Here is a 20,678-nt window from a genome sequence, read left to right on the forward strand (position 1 = left end):
TGCATTGGTTTGTAACGCGCTAAACTTGAAATCCCCGATAACTGATTATGCGTGTACGTACGTGTACACACGGCCGGTCGCGGTTGGTGCTTGCTTTCCTACTATACACGCAAAGAAGAGGGGTAGGATTACCATTTGATTACCACTTCGGAGTATTGAACGCGAAGGGCTGGTTTTCTTCAGATTTGTTGCAGGCTTTCCTTCGTTTCTGCGCTATGAAGAGTAAGTATGTTGGCGACGTCAATTATAACTGCAATATTATAACTAATGCTTGGCATTTCGGTAACCAAATCAAATTATAGACTCTCTTCGTATTGTCGCCCAGTCCGAAAAGCCGATGTGGCTCGTCGACGAAGCGGCAGTTGTGTTTAGCGCCGATACTACCCATGCCAAAGTTGCAAAGACTTGGCGTCCCCGTTTAACGGTCGCACCTGAGCGTAGCGGGACCGCATCACCCCAAGAACACAAACTGCATTTTGAAGTTGCTTAATTTCTTAACTTTGATATTGTGCATTGTCGTTTCTTTTGATAAGACAGAGTGGGTATAGATATTGAGCAATAAATTTAGTGGTATTCATGATTGATGATTGCAGTCAGATTTGTAAAATTTGAGTGAGTACACTGAAGGATTTGGAGTGGCATAGACCTTTTTTGACTGACAGGTAGATCTAGGGCCTATGTCTCATTTTAATTCCGCGAAAATCTTCTCATTTATAATAATGACATTTACTGGGTCAGTTTTACAAACTGACCTAGCAAATGTCATTATTATAAATGAGAAGTTTTTCGCGGAATTAGACATACTTGTCTGTCAAGCATAGACTATGCCATACCCAGGCAGTAATACTAATAGTATTATAGGCCTAGATAGGATCGAGAGGAAAGAGTAACATGTTAACTTGTTAGATTCTAGACCGACTAGGAAGAGTGTTTTTTTCTAGACAAACGTTAGAGTCTAGTGTCTAACTAATTTTTAAAGAATTTACCAATCTGAGCTCAGTTATAGACGTCTACTTGGTTGGAGCTGACTGCAATTAAAAAAGGCATGCCATTAAAAAAAGGACAAATCTATGGATTGAGTGAATGAGTATTAAACGTTAAAACTTTAAATGAGAGTGAGAGTTTGTTTGAGGAAAATCGGACAATCTGTTCAAAAGTTGAGAATTTTTATAACTGTTCGATATAAACTAAATTAAAAAATAAAATATAGAGAAAATTCAACATATTGTCACTTTTCTCGCATAAGTCAAAGTGATAAAGTAGACGGAAAGATCCGTTTGTCCGGAGGAGTCTTTTATTTTTTTATTTTTTTGACATTTATTGCTCTCCTCCGGAGGGGATCCATGAAGCCAGACGCAATCTCCGCGGAACATATCCCCGACGACCAGATACAGACCAATCTTTCGGTCAAAGTGATAAGCTGAGGAAATGTGCACTTTAAAAAAAAACACAGAATTTTGTAAAATTCTCTTTTTCCTTAATACAGTAGCTCTATATCAACCTTCATTCTACGCATGTGATGTGACATCACAACACTCCACAGTTTGACTGATAAATCTGCCTCTTGTTCGATGGTCTTGTTAACTGTACGGTAATGCTGTCGGCCCTTTAGGCCTACTGTATTAGACCGACTGTATGGTAGCCCTACTACATATCGACCACCCTTATTGAAACCGACCGCGTATAATTCGCGCACTGAACACGTAGTACGGACTTCTCTGCGCGCAAAGCACATAAAAATGGATTGGCTTTGAATGTAGATTAGGATGGTGTGGGAAAACGCGATAATTCACTGTTCATTAATGGTTTTAATCAAGGACAAAATTTCGAATGAATATTTTCACCGAATCGTAATGACAGCACAATGTAATGTCTATGGAAGTTTCTAAAAGGCTTCTAAAAAGCTTCGTACAACACGGTGTTCAATACAACTCGGTTTACGTGCATTGTCAATGCAAAATCAGCGGTCGATCCTAAAAACGCGATTTACCGCGGGGAGCTGAAACGAGGCCACGCAAGTTCGTCGGCGATATTTTTGCACTGAAACTTCGAATCGAAAAGGGAACAACGGCATTTGATAGAGCTGGATTTTCTCAATCACGTAGGTCAAGTTTTTTACGTGAATTTCAGTGTTAAATATTCTTATCAAGCAAATAAACATTAGGCGGTCGATTAGTAGTAGGTCCAACCCTACACCTAACAAGAAGAGGCAGTCAGGCAGATTCATATCAGTCTATCTCTTGTTGTGCCTGTTCAAGTGATGAAACATGTATGTTTATTTCATGACATGGCATAGTCTCACACATGATACATGGCTAATCGTGTCTCAATTGTTTTTTTGTTTTTTGTTTTTTTTGTTTGCAGACTCTTGCAGCCGACCTTTGCCCTCCCGGGCTGGGAGGTCACCTTCAACCACAAGCAAACCAACCAGTCTGCATGTCCGAGTGCTGAGAAGCAACAGTAGACTGCCAAAGACGATGCTCTCAGACCTTCCCAATGAACTCCTTCTCTATCTACTGAAATTTCTTCCTCTAAGTGATCTGCAAAATGTGTACAGGGTGAGAGGCATGATCAGTTACAAAGAAAATGAATTCAGAACTACCACAAGTCTCATGTAGGCCTACAGATGTACTGTTGTGTAGCTACCTTTATTGATTCCAGGAATGCACAAGATTAGACAAAAGTCAGGGTGGTTGACATGGGGTTTGAGCATGTGGCTGCAACATGCTCAAATTCTTGTGCAACATCCTCAAGAATTTGCAACAAGCTCAAAATGAAATGTATTCAAACATGTGAGAAACATTTGCAAAGCATAACCAACATCAAACTACCTGGTACTTAGATATTTGTGTTCAAAACATGAGAGAAAACATTGAATGTAAGCAGCACCAAAAAAAAGATACATTGTAAGTCTGCGAAATATTGCTTACTATGTGCTCGTGCTGTGCGCTTGGCGCACATACAATTTTTTCGATATTCTCATATTCTGACCTTGCAATATGCTAAAATTTCGAGTTGTGAACCACCCTGCGAAAAGCATGAGTGCTGTGCCTATTTGTAGGCACATGGTATGCAAAGACTGTCTGTATCATGTTACTCCCAATGAGACTACAAGATGTGAGTGCAGTTTTGTCAGAGTTTTCTAGGGAATGGGGGAGGGGGGTCTCTTTCTCTCTCCACCCCACCCCTGGAGTACAACTATGTCACTTTGTCAATATTTATTCGTGCTTTCCCACACACATAAGACTATAGGTCCCAACATTGTGTCATTCATATTGGACATTGTCATGGTCAAAATATGTGGCGTATTTATCAAAGCATCAAAACCTCAAGTGCTAGTTTTGTGATCATTACATCTCTTTCTTGTGTTTTCATTGTTGTGCAGGTAAACAAGCAATTCAAATGGCTTCTGGACAGCACCCCCAGGATATGGGCCAATGCCAGCGTTGTTGGTCGTTGGCCGTCCAGCTCGCAGGAACGCAAATGCTTTGAAGAGTTAGTTTCCACTAAATTATAGTCCTCAATATAACTGTGCATGATATGTTTCTGAATTCACCTACATGTAGTTATTACAAGCACTGAGGGGAAAAATGAAATGCTTTGTGTCAAGACAATTCAAGAAATCTCGTAACATTTTGAATGTGTAAATTTGTATTTTCAGTGTTCTACAAATAGAACATAGAGGAAATGAGGACGGAGCAGAAGAAGAGGAAAAAGATGGGAAATGAATGAATCAGGAATGAAGTCTACTGATATGGTCTTTAGGTAATTAAACAAATACTGATATTGAGTAGATCATTGAGCTTATTTATAATGACAGATTCTGATTGTTTTACTGTATAATCCTTTGCGGTTCTTTTCCTCTGTAGGGTAGCTGACCTTGGAAATGTTGAGGCTCTCATAAAGTTAGGTGTGGCCCATCTCTACAGTGAAGGAGGTGAGTTGAATACTTGGGGAAAATTCAGGGAGACTATGGTATCCCATAATACAAAATCAGAATTTAGCAGGTGATATCTGACTTTTGTATGTCACAGTATGCATTAAATACATGTATACATATCTACATCTCTATAGACTTACAACCTTTCTTTTGCAATTGCTTCAGCCCTCATTTGTTCTTTGTGTGATGGTGCTTCATTGTTAGACTGAATCAAACTGATGTAATGCTCCACTAGTTATAATGTGAATTGTGCCTTCATTTCTTTTCTCTAACATTGCTGTTTCTTAATGAATGTTGCAGTGGATTCCCAGATGTGTAAAGATGGAAGCCGCGCAGCTAAGTACTTTGCAAAGGCAGAGAAATTAGCCCCAGGAGCCAGCCCCTTCACTTGGCTCCTGATTCGTCCCCCCTGGAGCAACAATGGAACATGCTGCAAAGCGAGGGTGTTTAGCTGCCTTAGGGACATTTGCACTAATTCAAAGGTGAGAATGCTATCTGTTGAGGACAGTTTTCATACTTGCCAACTAATAAGATTTTATCAGATTCAGTAAGATTTTTTACATTAAAAATAGCAAAATAAGATTTTCTGTCAGAGAAATAAGATTTTAAAAAAATATTTAGATATACTTTCATGTGTATTTTCTGAAGATTTGACTGAAAGTAAGATTTTTAACTTCAGTTTGTATATAATATAAGATTTTTGCAATCCACGAGTAAGATATTTCATCTTGAAATGCTGGCAGGTATGAGTTTTATCACATTATGAATGAGACCTGGATATATTAATTCATCAATGATTCCTAACTCTGAACCATGACTTTTACATATTCACCAGGAGTACTCCTTTTTTTTAACTTTTATTTGCTCCTTTCCTAAACAGGAAGCTGACCAGTCAGTACTATTCTGCCTTGCCAAACTGCATTCATTTCTTGAGGTAAGATATGGTCTATTGATTTCATCGATGGGCAGTTTTTGTCTCCACTGCAGTTGTGTTAAATTCATTGAAGAAATTGCTGTCTACATTAATGATTAATTACGTAAAGTTAATCTGTGTACAATATATGGTTAAAGGGATAGTACAGTATTGGTGGAGATGAGAATTGGGCTTTTACGTTTTTGAGAGATATCAAGAAAACACTTATGAAATAGTACAGAGCAAACCATTTTAAGAGGAATTCAAAGTTTGTTTGATGAAAATTGGGTTTGGAATGACTGAAACATCCGGAAAACAAAGTAAAACAAAGCGATCGTAATAAAAGGTGGGTCCCACACTTTATTAGAATCGCTCTGTTTTGGATATCTCAGCCATTTCAAAACCAATTTTCATCAAATGAACATTGAATTACTCGTGGAATTACATGCTCTTTCATATTTCAGAAGAGGTTTTTCATTATCTCACAAAAAAAAAATGACAGAAACCTGAAATTAGGTCTCAACCAAAACTATACGATCCCTTTAACTGCTCATTTTTTGTACAAGTGTGTTCCACTAAACTAAGTGCACCCTTGAATACAATACAATTTTTTTTTTTTTTTTGATACTGAGTCTGCTTTGTATATTAATTGCATACACGTGTCAAATTTCACACAAAGTGTAACTTTGAAATTATTGGCCACTATTTTTTTTTCTTAAATGTTAATTGCAACTGCTTGTAGTTTGTCTTGTTATAAATTCATTTTAGCTACAAACTTTCTTGCTATATACCATGTGTCACAAAAAAAAAAAAAAAAAAAAAAACATTGTACAAATTTTGTTCAAACAGGAGATGGATTCGACCAAGAACAGCAGAGTGAGCTGTGAGTCTAGAGACTGGCTCAGCAAGGCAGCCGAGAAGGGAAGCATTGCAGCAAGTTATGAACACTGGAAAAATAGTCTTACTGCCTGTGTGAGTAAACAAATATCGAGTGGGAGTGGGTTATCAGTTTGTCTGCCTACTCCAGATCTTTGAAAAGCAGTGCCAATTTGACGCACAAAAAAAGAAAAACATTTTATCAGATGAACACACTTCCCAGCTGTGTATTCCTCATTTTGATGTAAAGCATTTTGATACTTAGTAACTTATTAATATTTTGCTTTTGATGTTAGTGCAAATATTACTGCTCATTGACATTTCTAAAACAGAACACCTAAGAACAAGTATTTTCACATGAAATAAAACCCACACATACATTACCATGAGTGAGAGAATAATGAAAATTAACTTGGTCATATCTCACAATATAGAACCTTGCATCATGATATTGTTTTTACTTTTGTACTACTGTACATGTATTTTCTACTACGTCTTATATTGCATCAGATGAACATCAGAAATTGATAAAACTTAATAACGAAAAAAAAAAACTTAGAAGAGAACAGGAAATTGCAGGGTATTTAAAAAGTTCATTCAGCTCCATTCATATTTAAGTCATGCTAGAGTGGAAACCATTAAGTCAAGTACATCTGATGTACTTAACATTAAATTATAGAGTACTTTATTGATAGCAGAAAACTATACTATGTGCATTTTACATCACCCTTCCTCTCCCTCTCTCCTAGGCTGATGATGCTGCAAGCAATCTGAACATTTTACGTCAACTCAGGGAATTTGCATCTCAGGGATGTTTGGATGCCAAGGTGAGAATAGTTAGCTGAGTTTAGGACTTCTTCAAACATTATCTACAAAGTCCATTGCTTACTGAGACAAGTGATGTAAACTTTGTAAATATCATGCAATTTACTGTCTAATGAGTAATCGTATACACAGATGACTTGTCACCAGATCAGAAAATGTATTATTTCACATGTATTTGTTGTGTTATGTTGTTTTGGGTTTTGTTTGGTGTTTTTTTTACCACCATCATTTTATTTCTGGATGATTTTACAGTGTAATGGAGGACAAGATACAACTGAAAAAAATAAAGATATATGACAACCTTTACCACATGATATGATGTTATAGCTGGATTGCAAAAAGAGTATTCAAATTTTTTCCTTCATCTGTTTTTCTGTACTGTATATGTCATGAGCCAGTACATTTCAACAGTATTAAATGTAAGTTTTATTTTCTCTACCCCCATGCCTGCCGTAGCTACGGTTGTATTCAGAGTATGCCAAGGGAAACCTAGGGGGAGTGTCCAGGCTGCAGGGCTGTGAAGCCATCAGGAACTTTGTGCAAGAGTCACGGCCAACCAATGTCCACTCACTACTCAGGACACAGAGTGGACTTAACAGTGCAATGAGGTTTGTGGTCATCTCCACCCTCACATATTCAATATAATATGTCACAACGGTTCTAGGGCAATTACCCCTTCAACGGTTACCACAGACCCTTCCCCTGACCGTAAACCTAATCCTGAACCTAATCCTAACCCTAATCCTAACCCAAACTCTAAACCAAACCCTAACACTAACCTTTACTCTAATCATATTACTTACCAGTACTTAGCCGGGGTATAATTGCCCTGATTCAGTCATGATTATTAAATTTTGCACTCTTTTCTGGCTAATAGGTTTTATCTGTGCATTTTGGTACAGACACCACAGCATGCAAAGCTCATTTGTTTGTTTGTTTGTTTGTTCGTTTTTGTTTGCAACCATTATGCAGGTACTAAATGAGCACATCACAAGAATAAGTTTTGATTGAATATGGAGATGGTGACAAATCTGATATCTTCAAGGTTGTGACACGAATAAATGACACTCTTTTTTCCTACTTCAATGAATTTCAGATACATCCTGGTGGACTGGCTAGTTGAGGTGGGCAGTATGAAAGACTACTCCTGTCTGACCATCCACACAGCTGTCCAGTTGGTTGACCGCTACCTAATGGCTCGAAACATCTCAAGGGCAACGCTGCAGCTCGTCGGCATCACTTGTATGGTCATTTGCTCCAGGTAATACTCACTTGACCCACTGCAGTGGTCACTGACACTCTAAAACAACTACCAGGATTTCTTCATGATCTCATTACATCCCATGATGCCTTGTATAAAATCATGATTTTTAACTTTTGCATGTCTCTATTCCATGAATTTGAATTATGTGACAAGTTCAGTGATTTTCGTTGTTCTGAGATTTGTTAAAAACTAGTTTGTATTCATGTGCTTGTCTTGCTGATGCACACTCTCCCTGAAATAATTTTGTGTGTGTGTTTTACAGTAATAGTAGTTGTTAAACTCTATATTTCCCTTAACCCTAATCAGGCTGGGGGGGGGCGGAATCCGCCCCCCCCCCCCCCCTCGACGTTTCGCGCAATATCTTCGCAACGCGATAAGCTCCCGCCGCAACATTTTGAGCAACTTTTGAGACCCAAATTGTTGCGCCCGCGCGTACCGTTTTGACGCGACGCCCGTTCGAAAAAAATTTGTCAACCCCAAAATTGCTCCAAAACGTGATTTTGTGTACAAATCCAATGCAAATTGTGTTTTTTCAATTAATTCACATAAAAATTCATATCTTCACTTAGAATGGCCGAAATTAATTTATTTTAGCATAATAATGCTTTGAAAAATGTCTGTGACAAATTTTGGCCAAAAAACAAACAAAAACAAAAGGTCAAAAAACAAGGAAATACATAAATTCAAAAAACAATAAAATACATAAGAAATTAATTTCGATACAGATTTTTTTTTATCATATGTCTCAGAAGAATGATACAAGAAACATTTTTAAAAAGAAATTAGCTTAATTGGAGCATGAATAAGTGATTTAGAGCCCAAAACTGATCTTATGCATAAATTATAATAATTAATTAAAGGGGCATAGTCCCGGTAGTGTAGATGGCGCTGTTGATGATACTGCCGATCACCGTTAGCATTGATACGAAGATTATCGAAGTTGAGCTGTCATCAAGAGTAAAGTGCGTAGGTGTTGCTAAGTAACGTTGCCTTTGTTGTCTTCTTTGCGCATCGCGCAGTCTGTAGTAATGCCAGGGTGCGTGCATATGTGCTTGTTATTGTGATATCACAAAAGAAGTTTGCTAAAGCTGTCATCCCCCTCAGCCGATTCATGACCCGAACTGTGATCGGACCACTGACTACACTGAATCGGACTTCTTCGGATTCGGGAAAGTGGGCCAAAGCGTAAGCGCCAAAGAGAAGTCGATAGCGTAGGTCTCTATAGGAAGCTTGCGCCATGCGCCCGCGTACGCATTTGACTAAAACACCGGGACCATGCACCTTTAATATGAAATATAAGAAAAATTTTTCGGAGAAAGCAACCATACATTTTGATAGAATACGTCACGGGCGTCGCGTGTGCCGATTTTCGGCGCGATCGCGCGTTCCATAGGCGAGATAGGTGGAATCCGCCCCCCCCCCCCCCATATAGCATAGCCAAAAAAGCCCCGCCTGATTAGGGTTAAAGGCGTAAAGCTAATATTTAGGTTACGATATTAGTTCTGATACAATTCCTCCCCATCATTCAATCTAAGTGATGTACTTAAATTTTTTGTCACATGGATATGCCTAGCTTTCACTGAAATTTCAAAGACTACATCTACATCTCCCTCTGTTCTTCCCAATCATCTACCAGGCTCCTAGAAGATGACATCATCACCATCCGAGAGGCGGCGTGGCTGACAGACGGGACTTACAAGTATGAGGAGGTTGTGAGGATGTTGGGTGATGTGGTAGCAACGCTCAAGGGCAACCTCAGAGTAAGTTTGGAGAATGTTGCGGGTACACTGTATTACAAGTTACAATCAGGAATACTGAAGAGTTTCACAGTAACACCATGTAGTATAGTCCTGACAGATTACCACCCACCATGGAAAGTTTCACCTACATGAATGCAAATGTTCTAATACAAACACATGCCATAAGGAAACACAATATTAAATGAAGTTAATTCCAGACAAAGTTGATTCTGACAACTTGTCAGATTTAGTGTTGTGGAGAAAGATATTGTGTTTTTTTGTACTTTAACTTATTTTCTATAGTATTATTGAAACAAGCTTGTGGAGGGTACAGCAGACCATTTGAGCTGTTCAATTAAATGAAAATGCAGCCTCCAAGTTTTGCCATTTCATATTTATTTTTTCCTATTAGAAATTACATAATTCATCAGACAGAATGAAACGATATAATGCTAAAAAATGCCCAAAGTAAATGTGTTACCGGTACTGTACTCAAAGCCTGTTTGTTTGTTTTTTGTTTTTTTTTTGTGCAGTACAATATAACAAAGTGCAAGATTACTCTTGTTAGCACATTTACTAAACAAAACATACAAAATAGAGATATGAGCTAAACACAATATTCTAATTTTCATGTATCTTACCTAATGCTTTACCTATAGGACCTGACAGTCCTGGACTACCTTCACCTGTTCTGCCAAGTGGTGGCAGCAGACAGCCGAATGGAGTACCTGGCACTGTACATCAGCGAGCTTTCTCTCCTTCATGCTGATTTTGGCCTGTTTTCGAGGTCACACGTAGCAGCCTGCGCTCTCTACCTAGCTAGGCTAATGTTGGGCTCAGGTAAGCTAAAATCAGACTCTAGGTGTGAAAGTATGACTACGACAACAAGATTGCTGTACATAGACAAAAACTTACAAGTTAGACAAGTCCCAAGTATACTCTGGCAGGTGTCTATGGGAAATGCGTGTTGTAGCAAAACCAGTCCGTCCTCAGTGGGATAATCGTGGTGATTTTATATGTGTGCATTATGTTGATCAGTTTCATTTTGTATTTGTAAAAGTGTGATTGTGTCAGAATTGATTCAGTATTTCTGCTCGAAATCTACGGCTTGGTAAATTTAACATTGCGGCATTTAAATCAGTCCGAGCATGGGATGGCGGTCTGCTTGATTACAAGTCTTATTTGTAGAGTTGCTGTGTACATCCTTCTGTCTGTGGACCAAGTTTACAAGTCTGTTTGCAAATATCTTATTTCCCCAGACTTTCCCTGGCCTACATCCATGGTGGAGCACACCGGACTGGAGCTGAAAGACCTGGTCCAGTGTACTTTGCTTCTTCACAACAAATGGTACAAAACCACTCTATAACTATACAGTGGACTCCCGTTATAACGAAGTCCTCGGGACCGGCAGTTTTCTTTCGTTGTATCGAAATTTCGTTATAACCGAACAAATAAGCAATAAAAATACATAAAGTGCTTAACGTTACGGCCCGAATTTTTACTTCGTTATAACCGTGTTCGTTATAACGGGAGTGCACTCTATTGAATCTTACTAAGGGTCTTGTCATGTCAGTATCAAATAAGTGAATTTATTCAAGCCCTGCAGCATGTAGCTGAATGAAGACACATAGAGCTGAAAGTATGAGACAGGCATGTTGTGTGCCAGTAAAGGGAAGACACCTGTGAAGTCACAATTGATATTGTACTTCACCCTTTCTTTTTCTCATCAATGTCTATGTAATCTGTGAACCAGTAGCTCAGGTCAAGGTATAATGAAAGTTATCAGCCCATCACACTCCATTTAAAGGTCCAGTTTACCTTTGGGAGAAGAGATTTCAAAAATTTTCAAGATATCACATTTGATGCATATGTGTAGGTCTGTTGTATCATAAAACATCCTACCGTATAAAATTTTTGCAATAAAGCCTAAAATACGAGGAGATATCAGTGTTTTTCTTAATAAACCGTAACTGTAGACGATTTAATCCACAAACATTTTTATTATAACTATTGTTCACATTTTGTGTTTTTAACAACACTTAACATTGATTATACAGATTAAAATTTTTACAGTGGTGTTTCTAGCCCTAACTCACATTTTAGAACTATTTTGAAGCACTAATGTTGGGTTTTTGTTTCATCTGCAAATGGTAAATTATGCCTTTAAGGGTAAAATTTATTAATTCCTTTCTCTCTATGAGCACATTACTTCATGTTTTCCTCTCTGTCACTCTCTCTCCATTGAAGACTAGTCCCGAGTATTCTTGGGCTGGGGTAAATGGGAAATACGTTTTATGGAAAATCAGTCCATCTTCAATTGGTTAATCATTGACTCCTTAGATTTGGAATAAACTGATTGATATTTATCAGGATTTTACTTTATGCTACACTTCTAAGTAACCATTGAAAAGTGATAAAGGATGTATGTAAAATCTGGATTTTACTCTTCTTGTAGTTTCCTTGAGGAGCCAGTGAAGGATCATCGAGATGTGACCCTGGCGGCGGTCAAGCAGCGCTTCTCCGAGGACCTCTTCCTAGGGGTCAGCAAGCAGTCCGTTATGGACCACGCCACTCTCAGAACAATGCTCTGTGTTGAGGAAGAGGAACAGGAGGAGGTGGATGACTCCGCCAACACAAGCAAGATGGACCCCCTGCCATCAGACAAAGATGGACTGGAAGCTTTTCTCCTCATGTCTCCTTCCAGGAAGTCCAGAGGTCAAAGGTCAGTAATGACATGTCCCACTTCCTGGTAGTCTTTTGATTACTTGTCTTTTCTTGTGTAATGTATCCCTTTAGAAATGCAGTCTTTTCACTTAATTTTCCTGCCTTGCAAAGTTACTGGCATCAAGAGCTAGAATCTTGACACGTTATCTATTTAGCCACTCACAAATCAAGCTAGCAGCCAGTACTCAGTAATAATATCACACCATCACAAGCTGCAGTTACGCTGCTACAATTTCTAATCCACAAAACTGGATTGATGAATTTGCTGGTAGATTTGTACAATAATATCATAACTACATTTTGTACAAATCAAATTAACCATTTGAATCAGAAGTTCTTTAAAAACCAACATTGACCATCACATTTCATGACTTCTAGCTGTTTTTGTCAGTCTGTTTTTTTGTGTTCATTTAAAAAACATTCCTGCCTCTTCAGCCAGCCAACTGTGTTCTCTCGCCACACGCAGAACTATAATTTGTCAAACACTTAAAGAAGACAGCTGCCTAGTCTCCCTAGTTCTGCAGGAAAATCAATGAAAACTTCAATTTCATGTTACAAGAGGATTTGAAAGGCTTCCATATTTGCCCAATATTTTCACCCACTTGTGTTGACATGCATGTAAATAGGCAAGAATATCTCTGATTGCTCATTGATATACCCCCCTCATTTTGATACCTGAGTAGCAGCAGCCCAGCATAGACCATTAGTCACATAACTAATGATCATGTGACTAACAGTCCTGTAACTAACTATCACACAGGCAGTCTGTGGTGTTACACCACTGTATGAGTAATACAGTGCACTTAAAAAACCAAGGCGTGGTCACTGATGTTGTGATTCATTCATTGTGAAAGTCATCTTCTTTCCTCCAAACTGAATTACAGGAAGCCACGAGGTGATTACTTACAGGAGCGGCATGACAGGGTGTCCACTCCGACCCATGAATTCCCCGATGATGACGAGATTGATCTGGACATCAAGCCCATTGAAAAGGATGTCAATGAGTGTGATGTTAGCACTCCATCACCAGGTCTGTATAGATATGTGATATAGAGAATTACAAGCAATTTGTAGTACAAAAGACCTGTTGCTGAAATGCATCCCACTGTAGGATTTTGCCATGTTTCCAGTTGGAAATTTACAATTTCTTTTTTTAAGATCTTGTTTACCTTTGGGAGCAGTGATTTAAAAATTTTTCAAGATATCACTTTTAATGCATATATAGGTCAGTTTTATCACAAAATATCCTACCATATAAAACTTCCTCAATAAAGCCTAAAATTTGAGGAGATATCACTATTTTTCTTAATAAACCATAACTATATACAGTTTTGAAAGTTTTGGAAACATTTTTGTTATAACAATTGCTCACATTTTATATATTCAGCAATTCTAGCATTACATCGATTTTACTGGTTCATATTTTCACATTGGTTGTTTCTAGCTGTATCTCACATTTTAAAACTATTTTGAAGCACTAATGCTGGGTTTTTGTTTCATCTGCAAATGGTAAATTATGCCTTTAACACATTAAAAAATTTTATTCGGTCTGCTGTGTTTTAACTCGCTTTGAGAATACAGGGTATGAATTATTATGGTTGTTTTCTTGTTACTCTTTCAGAGTATTCGGAGCCATCTCTTCCAAGTGCATCAAGACACTCAAAAGGTTCTAGCATCCAAGCTGAATCTTCAGCATCGTGGGTTGTCCTTGATGAGAGTCCTTCCATCTCTGCTGTTACGAGCAACTCACTTCCTGCCTCCTCCAAGTTACCAGTATCACCAAGGACAATACCATCATCATCGTCGTCGTCATCATCATCATCATCATCAGTAACCAAAGATGCCTCGTTCACCAGCAGTTGCTTCATGCCCCTGGAATCCTCATCGTCATCATCATCCTCGTCATCATCAACATGCCCGGCATCAAAGACCAACAAGCCAGTGACTTATACCATCAGCTCCAGTGGGAGACTCTGCCAACAGCGGGTTCGAACCCGGAAGATGGGAGCCTCGCCCATCGGTGGTAGGCGGAGGATGGCCGGATGCGGTGGCAGCAGCAGCAGTAGTGGACTTCAGGGCCAGCTGACACCGGGTACAATGCGATACCAGTTCAGGCAGCGCACTCCTCTGCAGTCCTTCAAGCGTAAGACCATGGAGGACTCCAGTGATGAGGGTGCCTTTGGCCACTGACCTACCAGACTTCTTATCAACAGTACTTTATGTTACTCAATCATTCCCCCCGGCAGTATTCCTGCACTTATATACAAGACATTTTAGTGCGTGATACAAGTATTGGTGCATGCTGAAAAGCTGGAATGTATGATAGTTTATATTTAATACAACAGTCCTTGCATATTTGGTGCTTATGTACTTGTTATTGTGTTACATCACCTTCCCTTTTACTCCAACAAATTGCTCATGTCTATGTATGTGACGGTTGGAGAGGGTTTGCTTTATATGTTGCGACCACCTTATATAGAATGGAAATGACCAGTTCTCTGAGATGGACTTATAAATCCACTTCAAGACGCTGGAGAATTCTTTTCAAATAATGTGATCAGAACCATTATGGACAGTATTCTTTTGAAGAAAAAAAAAGTTGTCAAAAGACTATATTTATAATGTGTTATGGCTCATGTCAGTGAAGCTTTTGCTACATTCTTGGTATTCCTTAAAAGATGCATTTCAGGACCTTACTGCTCCTCACAGGACAAACCTTTCTACTTTTTTGCCAAAAAGTCTAGTACTTATCACTAGTATTCCTGTGACATTGCAAATTATAAATACAAAACATTGAATCTACCTCTTTTACTTCAGAGTCAACAGCAGAACCACTCTTAGAACAGGAATGCAGATAGTCTGTACTGATGGTCTACTACCCCAACCCCCCCCCCCCCCAAAAAAAAAGAAGATGTGAATGAAGCTTTTTCTGATGTGAGCCTCTAAAATCCTTTTGTCTTTTATTCGTAATCCAGCCACTGTCCATGTGAAAATATTATGTTTGACCTTGCTTTAATGTCTTTCTATCTTAAAGGGATGGTATAGCTTTGTCTCACCTTTCATTAGGACCACTTTGTTTTAATTTGTTTTTGGATGTCGCCCATTTCAAAACCAAGTTTCATCAAATATCTTGTAATTCCTCTTTGAAATGTATGCTCTTTAATATTTCATAGAAGTGGTTTCTCATTATCTCACAAAAGATTAAAACCTGAATCCCCATCTCCACCAAAACTACACCATCCCTTTGAGTGTGTTTAAGTAAGAAGGGTGATGCCTCACTACTGTAGACACAAGCTCTCAAAGGGACAAGACACAATTACTATTTTGAAGAATTTGAATTATTCCTGATTTCCATTCAGTCTCTATTCAGTCTCTCTTCATGGTTTTTTTTTTTTGTGTGTGTGTGTGCGGAATATTAGTCATGTATTAAACATACAAGCAGGTTATTTTGTTTGCTGTCAGGATTAGCCTTTTTGTGAGTTCACTGATTATCCCACCGTTCCATCCTGACTCGATGATTCTTTTCTCCAATTTCCCTGGGGATTACATAAACACACTTTGTGGCGATATTTTCAGAGACAACTAGGACTGTATACCTTTTGTCTGGTTGACTGTAAGATTCCCCAAACTGCTGATTCCAACCCATTTCCTTCAGGCACAGCCCAATGTGATGCTATTGTGATTTCCCAGTAGGGTTTGTGTTGTGTTCGCATTTTGCTTCAAATGATATTCATGTGTTACAGTGCACTCCCGTTACAACGAACACGGTTATAACGAAATTTCGTTATAACGAAGTAAAACTTCTGGTCCCAAAATTAACACCATTAAAGCCTATAGTACAAAATTCGCTTATAACGAACACGGATATAACGAAATTTTCGTTATAACGAAGTGTTTTCCGAGCGCCACTGACAAAGAAAAACGAAAGGAATTTGCTCCGTTATAACGAAATGCGAATTGCTTTCGAAAATACGTGGCGGAAAAAGCATTTATAGTGTCTCTGCACGGGCGAATGCTTCACATCACTGTGCGTTCGCTCCTTGTGTCACGCACAGTTTCTGAGGGGAACTTGCGTTTAATATTGTAATACAAAATCCCATCCCATTTCACATAGCTTTCCAGTGAATGACGAGTATTCAGCAAACAGAATATCATATATGCGTGGTTCCCTTGTTTTCGTTTTATATTGTATTTGTTCGGTTATAACGAAATTTCGTTATAACGAAAGAAAACTGCCGGTCCCGAGCATTTCGTTATAACGGGAGTGCACTGTATTAGAAAAGCTCATTTACAAGATAAACCAACACCGACCACTGCAGCAGTAGAGAAAGATGGATACCATTCCTCTTTGTTGAACTTCCAGATAAAGGAAAAAATCATCTAATAAAGATATTTATCTGGATTCACAACTTGAAGGAAAATGAATGACCTGAAGTATTTCAAACTGTGAAATACTTGTGCATTTTATGTGCTGGTTGACACAAAAGCAATGCAAGTGTCTTTAAGTGTCAGATGAGGACTGAAGCCACTTTACTTTGTCATGAATTCATAACTTGTTTTGTTTGCAATGTTTCATTGCTTGGGATGTCATATTTTAACTGCAAACATGTGGATTCAATCCGTTTTCTTTCTCACTTTATGACCTCGACGAGTGCAATCACTGCACTGTACAATGGGCACTTCATGATGTACTCATGTATAAGAGGTTATGAGTAGAGCTCTATCACCTTGACTTCTTGAACTTCGAACTTTTGTTGACACAGAGATATGCTGCTGATTTCATGTGTTTTTTTGTTTTCTTTTCATGCAATGATGAGTTTTCTTCTGCAGGGATTCACAACAGATTACTGGTACATTGCAGATTGCACCTATTTGCTAGAAAATAGCATTCTGTTTTTTTATACAGTTTATGTGGATTCTTCGTCACCTCACTTTTACAAATGTAATTACCTTTAGTTCAGTGCACAAATTCATTTCTGTTAGTTGTTGTACTAGAGAAAACAGTGTGGAAAATGAATGTTTCTGGGATTGACACAAAATAGAAAAGAGGTAAGGCAAGATGATAAAATAGCTTTTTTGAAGTTCAGCAGGTGATTTCACAAGTATTCATCTGCATTTAAACCAATGTCATCACCTACTAGTCATGTATTTGATTCTTATCATGATGCAAGAGAAGCATATTATATTGTATTTCACTCCCTGAAACTCAGCACTTTGAGTCTTGATACATATTTTCCCTCTGTTTTCTTGATCTTTTTAAAACTTTGCTACGAGAAAGCTATTTTGTTTTGGAAAGTTTGCTTGCCTGACTTGTGTTGTGAAATGCAGAACAGGTACCAATATTTTTCTCTTTATTCTTCCTATCCTCCTCCCCCTCCTTTTTTTTTTTTTTTTTTTTTTTTTTTGTTGTAGTGGGGGGGGGGGGGTGGATTGACATTTCTACAATGATCGTATTGCACAGATGTCACACATTCGTGGACTTGCAGCATACTACAGTACATTGTAGTTGTGTTTGATATATTAGAGAGCACTGATCATAATCCCTCAGGGTTGATTCTTTGTTTGTTGATTCTTTCTTTGTTTTTGTATGTTTATTTGCCGAAGATGTATTCTTGATAGTCATCATTATCCCACAAATCTGTCTTCCAGCGATGTCTGTCAAAAGAGACGTAGCAATTACATTGTGTTTTGTTCACTAACCATGTTTGGTTCAAATTTTGAGACACCTCAGTTTATCAGTTTATATTTTTTTTTCTATGTTGTGTATATATCTCTCTCTGTAGCTCTTTCGTGATTTTCTGTTTATTCTCAACAAATTATGGAAAATGAATTTTGGAATGGGAAAAAAAAGAATTGGTTATTGTTGGTGTAAAGATATGGCATGTTACTATGGATTTCTTGTTTTCTTTTACTTGGGGGTAGAAATTTACGTGTGTTTGCATCAATTTCTAACATTCCACTGGGGAATGTTTCCACGGAGACTCATGCTTTGATATGTGTGTTAGAGAAATACACTGTTGTATTCAGAAAAGATTCTTCACTTTTGATGGTGTCCTCACATTTGCTTTTCTGTTACAATTACATTGTACAGTGTAGTTGAATGAGATTTATTGCAAGTGTTATGTTTCAACATCATGGTGCATGTTTTGTTTCTTTTTTTATGATAATGTGTGTACATATTCCAATGACATTCATTTCTAGTACAAGTTGTACCTTTAAAGATATGATGTAAATTGTATTAAATGGTACACATGAAGCATGCCTCAGTACTAAAAAGTGATGAGATGAAATTTCTTTTGATATATGCAAATGATTGTTCTGTGATACTGAATGACAGCTGCATAAATCTATGGCTGTAAATTAGGCATGGTATCTATTGCTGAATATCTGAATTGTATGTACAAATTGTAGTACGTACATATATCTGTGTTAAGTCTTAATGTGGAGTGCCATGAATTACTGGTAGTAACTACTTTACAACGCCAGAGCAAAATCTCTCTGGTAATGAAAGACAGCACTGAAGAGAGGAACTATAATTTCATCTTTGAATAATGTTTGTTGAGATGGTGTATGTATGCAGGGCTGCACACTAAGCCATTTTTTTCTACTGGTCGGACCTGTCTGTCTAACCAGTAGGTACCCAGTTTTTCCATCTTTTACTGGCCCATTTGTGAAAAAGTTACTGATCTGACAGTAATTTTTACTGGTCAGGGAGCGTCGGACCAGTGTCAGTGTGCAGCCTTGATGTATGTTTATTACTCATACACGAAACGTACGAAGCACATTCCTTATCTATATCAATACTTTTTTTGTTACTCTATGACCAAAGTACTATCAGAATCAACTGCAGGATGGTATAGGTAATTTTTGTTTCTCGAGGGGTATCCCTTTTTATTGTTTACCAAATGGACCTTAATAATTACCTTATCTCTGGAAAGCCCTATGATATATGCTGCTGTTAGATTGAAATTATTCATTCCATTTCGTTGTTGCGTGTTTTCTCACAATAGAGGTAGATTCAGTGAACTCTTCTATTTGTTTGTTTCTGAATTCGTTGCAAATTGTTTCAAAGGAATACAGCTATAGCATCCTGCACAAGTGCTATCGCGATTTTAAGTATTTTTCCGTGAGTTGTACACTGTACAGGTGTACATGTGGAATACATGTACAATTTGTATTTACATCATGGAGATCCTCGCAGCATTTTGAAATACAATGTATTCGGAGAATTGATTGACTATGAATTTCAGACGTGAAGAAATGCATTACATAGCCTGCAGCTGTCATCATTTTCACTTACTTCCACAATGTGCCTTACGAGATACACTTCAATATTTTGATGAAGTGTATTGGAAAGTCAGTGTGTCAAAATACGATTTATGAATTATCGCATTTCGATTTGTTGTATGTAGACAAAAGTTATTCTATTCATGTATTTCTTTATGTAGAAGTACTTTTTTTTTTTAGTATAACATTGCTTCCAAAATAGGGATTAGATTGAGCATGCTGTTTTTGTAAATACAGTGTATAGTTCTTTTCATTTTTATGTTTGTATACTGTCAAAGTTATTTTCTTTGCTACAGAAACAGTTCTACATTTTTTTTTACATGCATGCATACCAAGAATGTGTAACGTTCGACTCGCCCTATGCAACTTTGGCCATAAGATGGCGCCCTTTTTGTTTCTTTCCTCTTCTGTCAATTTTCTCGAGGTAAATGAATCGGAGGTGGAGAGAAATAAAGGAGGGCAAGTCACGATGCCCGATGTGAATATCCAAGTTTGGTTTTTGCTCCCTCTAGTGATTCTACGTCTTATTCAACGGTTAGTGTTTGTTTGTTTGTTTGTTTGTTTGTTTGTTTTGTTTTGTTTTTTCTCTCTCTTTGCCTCCTCTCCCCACCCCTCCCTCCCTCTCATCCATTTGGATACCAACGATCGCACAGACGCGATTCATCTATATTTGAAACATGCCCTCTACCGTGTTATTCTTTCATTTTGCCTGCAATTAGGCCCTGTTGTTTTTCCTGCCAATCGTTCGTCATGCGTCGAACCGACCACGGAACGGCCAAACAGTGAGGAAACTGAGTTTCAGTGAAATATGGGAATGCCTTTTAGGTTCACTCTAGAGCAATCCACAGTTTCATACCTCTATGATGCAGGAGGTAGAATTAATGGTAGAAATATTCATCCAACTTCCATCAATTTTACTCTTTTCATGAACGCTATCTTGAACATGTAGTTCAAGATACCTGTCGAGCTGCACTTTCTCCTTTTTACTGTCTGCACATAGATGGACATCCTAAGACACACAATGCATACTTTCCAACTAGTAAGATTTTATCAGATTCAGTAAGATTTTTTACGTTAAAAATAGCAAAATCAGATTTTCTGTCAGAGAAA

General features: G+C 38.0%; 1 protein-coding gene across 1 annotated transcript; it reads left to right on the plus strand.

The window, feature by feature from the left end:
- The first annotated feature begins 139 nt into the window (after window positions 1-139).
- On the plus strand, window positions 140-14,767 carry LOC140231968 (cyclin-F-like). Its single transcript, XM_072312117.1, has 16 exons — window positions 140-222; window positions 2,365-2,558; window positions 3,386-3,495; window positions 3,870-3,937; window positions 4,241-4,422; window positions 4,821-4,874; window positions 5,703-5,825; window positions 6,479-6,556; window positions 7,011-7,162; window positions 7,651-7,815; window positions 9,455-9,578; window positions 10,217-10,397; window positions 10,817-10,904; window positions 12,013-12,279; window positions 13,166-13,325; window positions 13,914-14,767. The coding sequence occupies exons 1-16, from the start codon at window positions 216-218 to the stop codon at window positions 14,469-14,471; spliced, it is 2,511 nt and encodes an 836-aa protein (XP_072168218.1). The 5' UTR covers window positions 140-215; the 3' UTR covers window positions 14,472-14,767.
- Window positions 14,768-20,678: the final 5,911 nt, after the last annotated feature.

The sequence above is a fragment of the Diadema setosum genome, chromosome 8 (assembly GCF_964275005.1).
Source record: "Diadema setosum chromosome 8, eeDiaSeto1, whole genome shotgun sequence".
NCBI lineage: Eukaryota > Metazoa > Echinodermata > Echinoidea > Diadematoida > Diadematidae > Diadema > Diadema setosum.

Excerpts from the sequence above, each read along its gene's own strand:
- LOC140231968 (XM_072312117.1), top strand. Across the intron at positions 9,579-10,216 it reads CGCTCAAGGGCAACCTCAGA|GACCTGACAGTCCTGGACTA; the intron begins GTAAGTTTGGAG and ends CTTTACCTATAG. Across the intron at positions 10,398-10,816 it reads TAGGCTAATGTTGGGCTCAG|ACTTTCCCTGGCCTACATCC; the intron begins GTAAGCTAAAAT and ends TTATTTCCCCAG.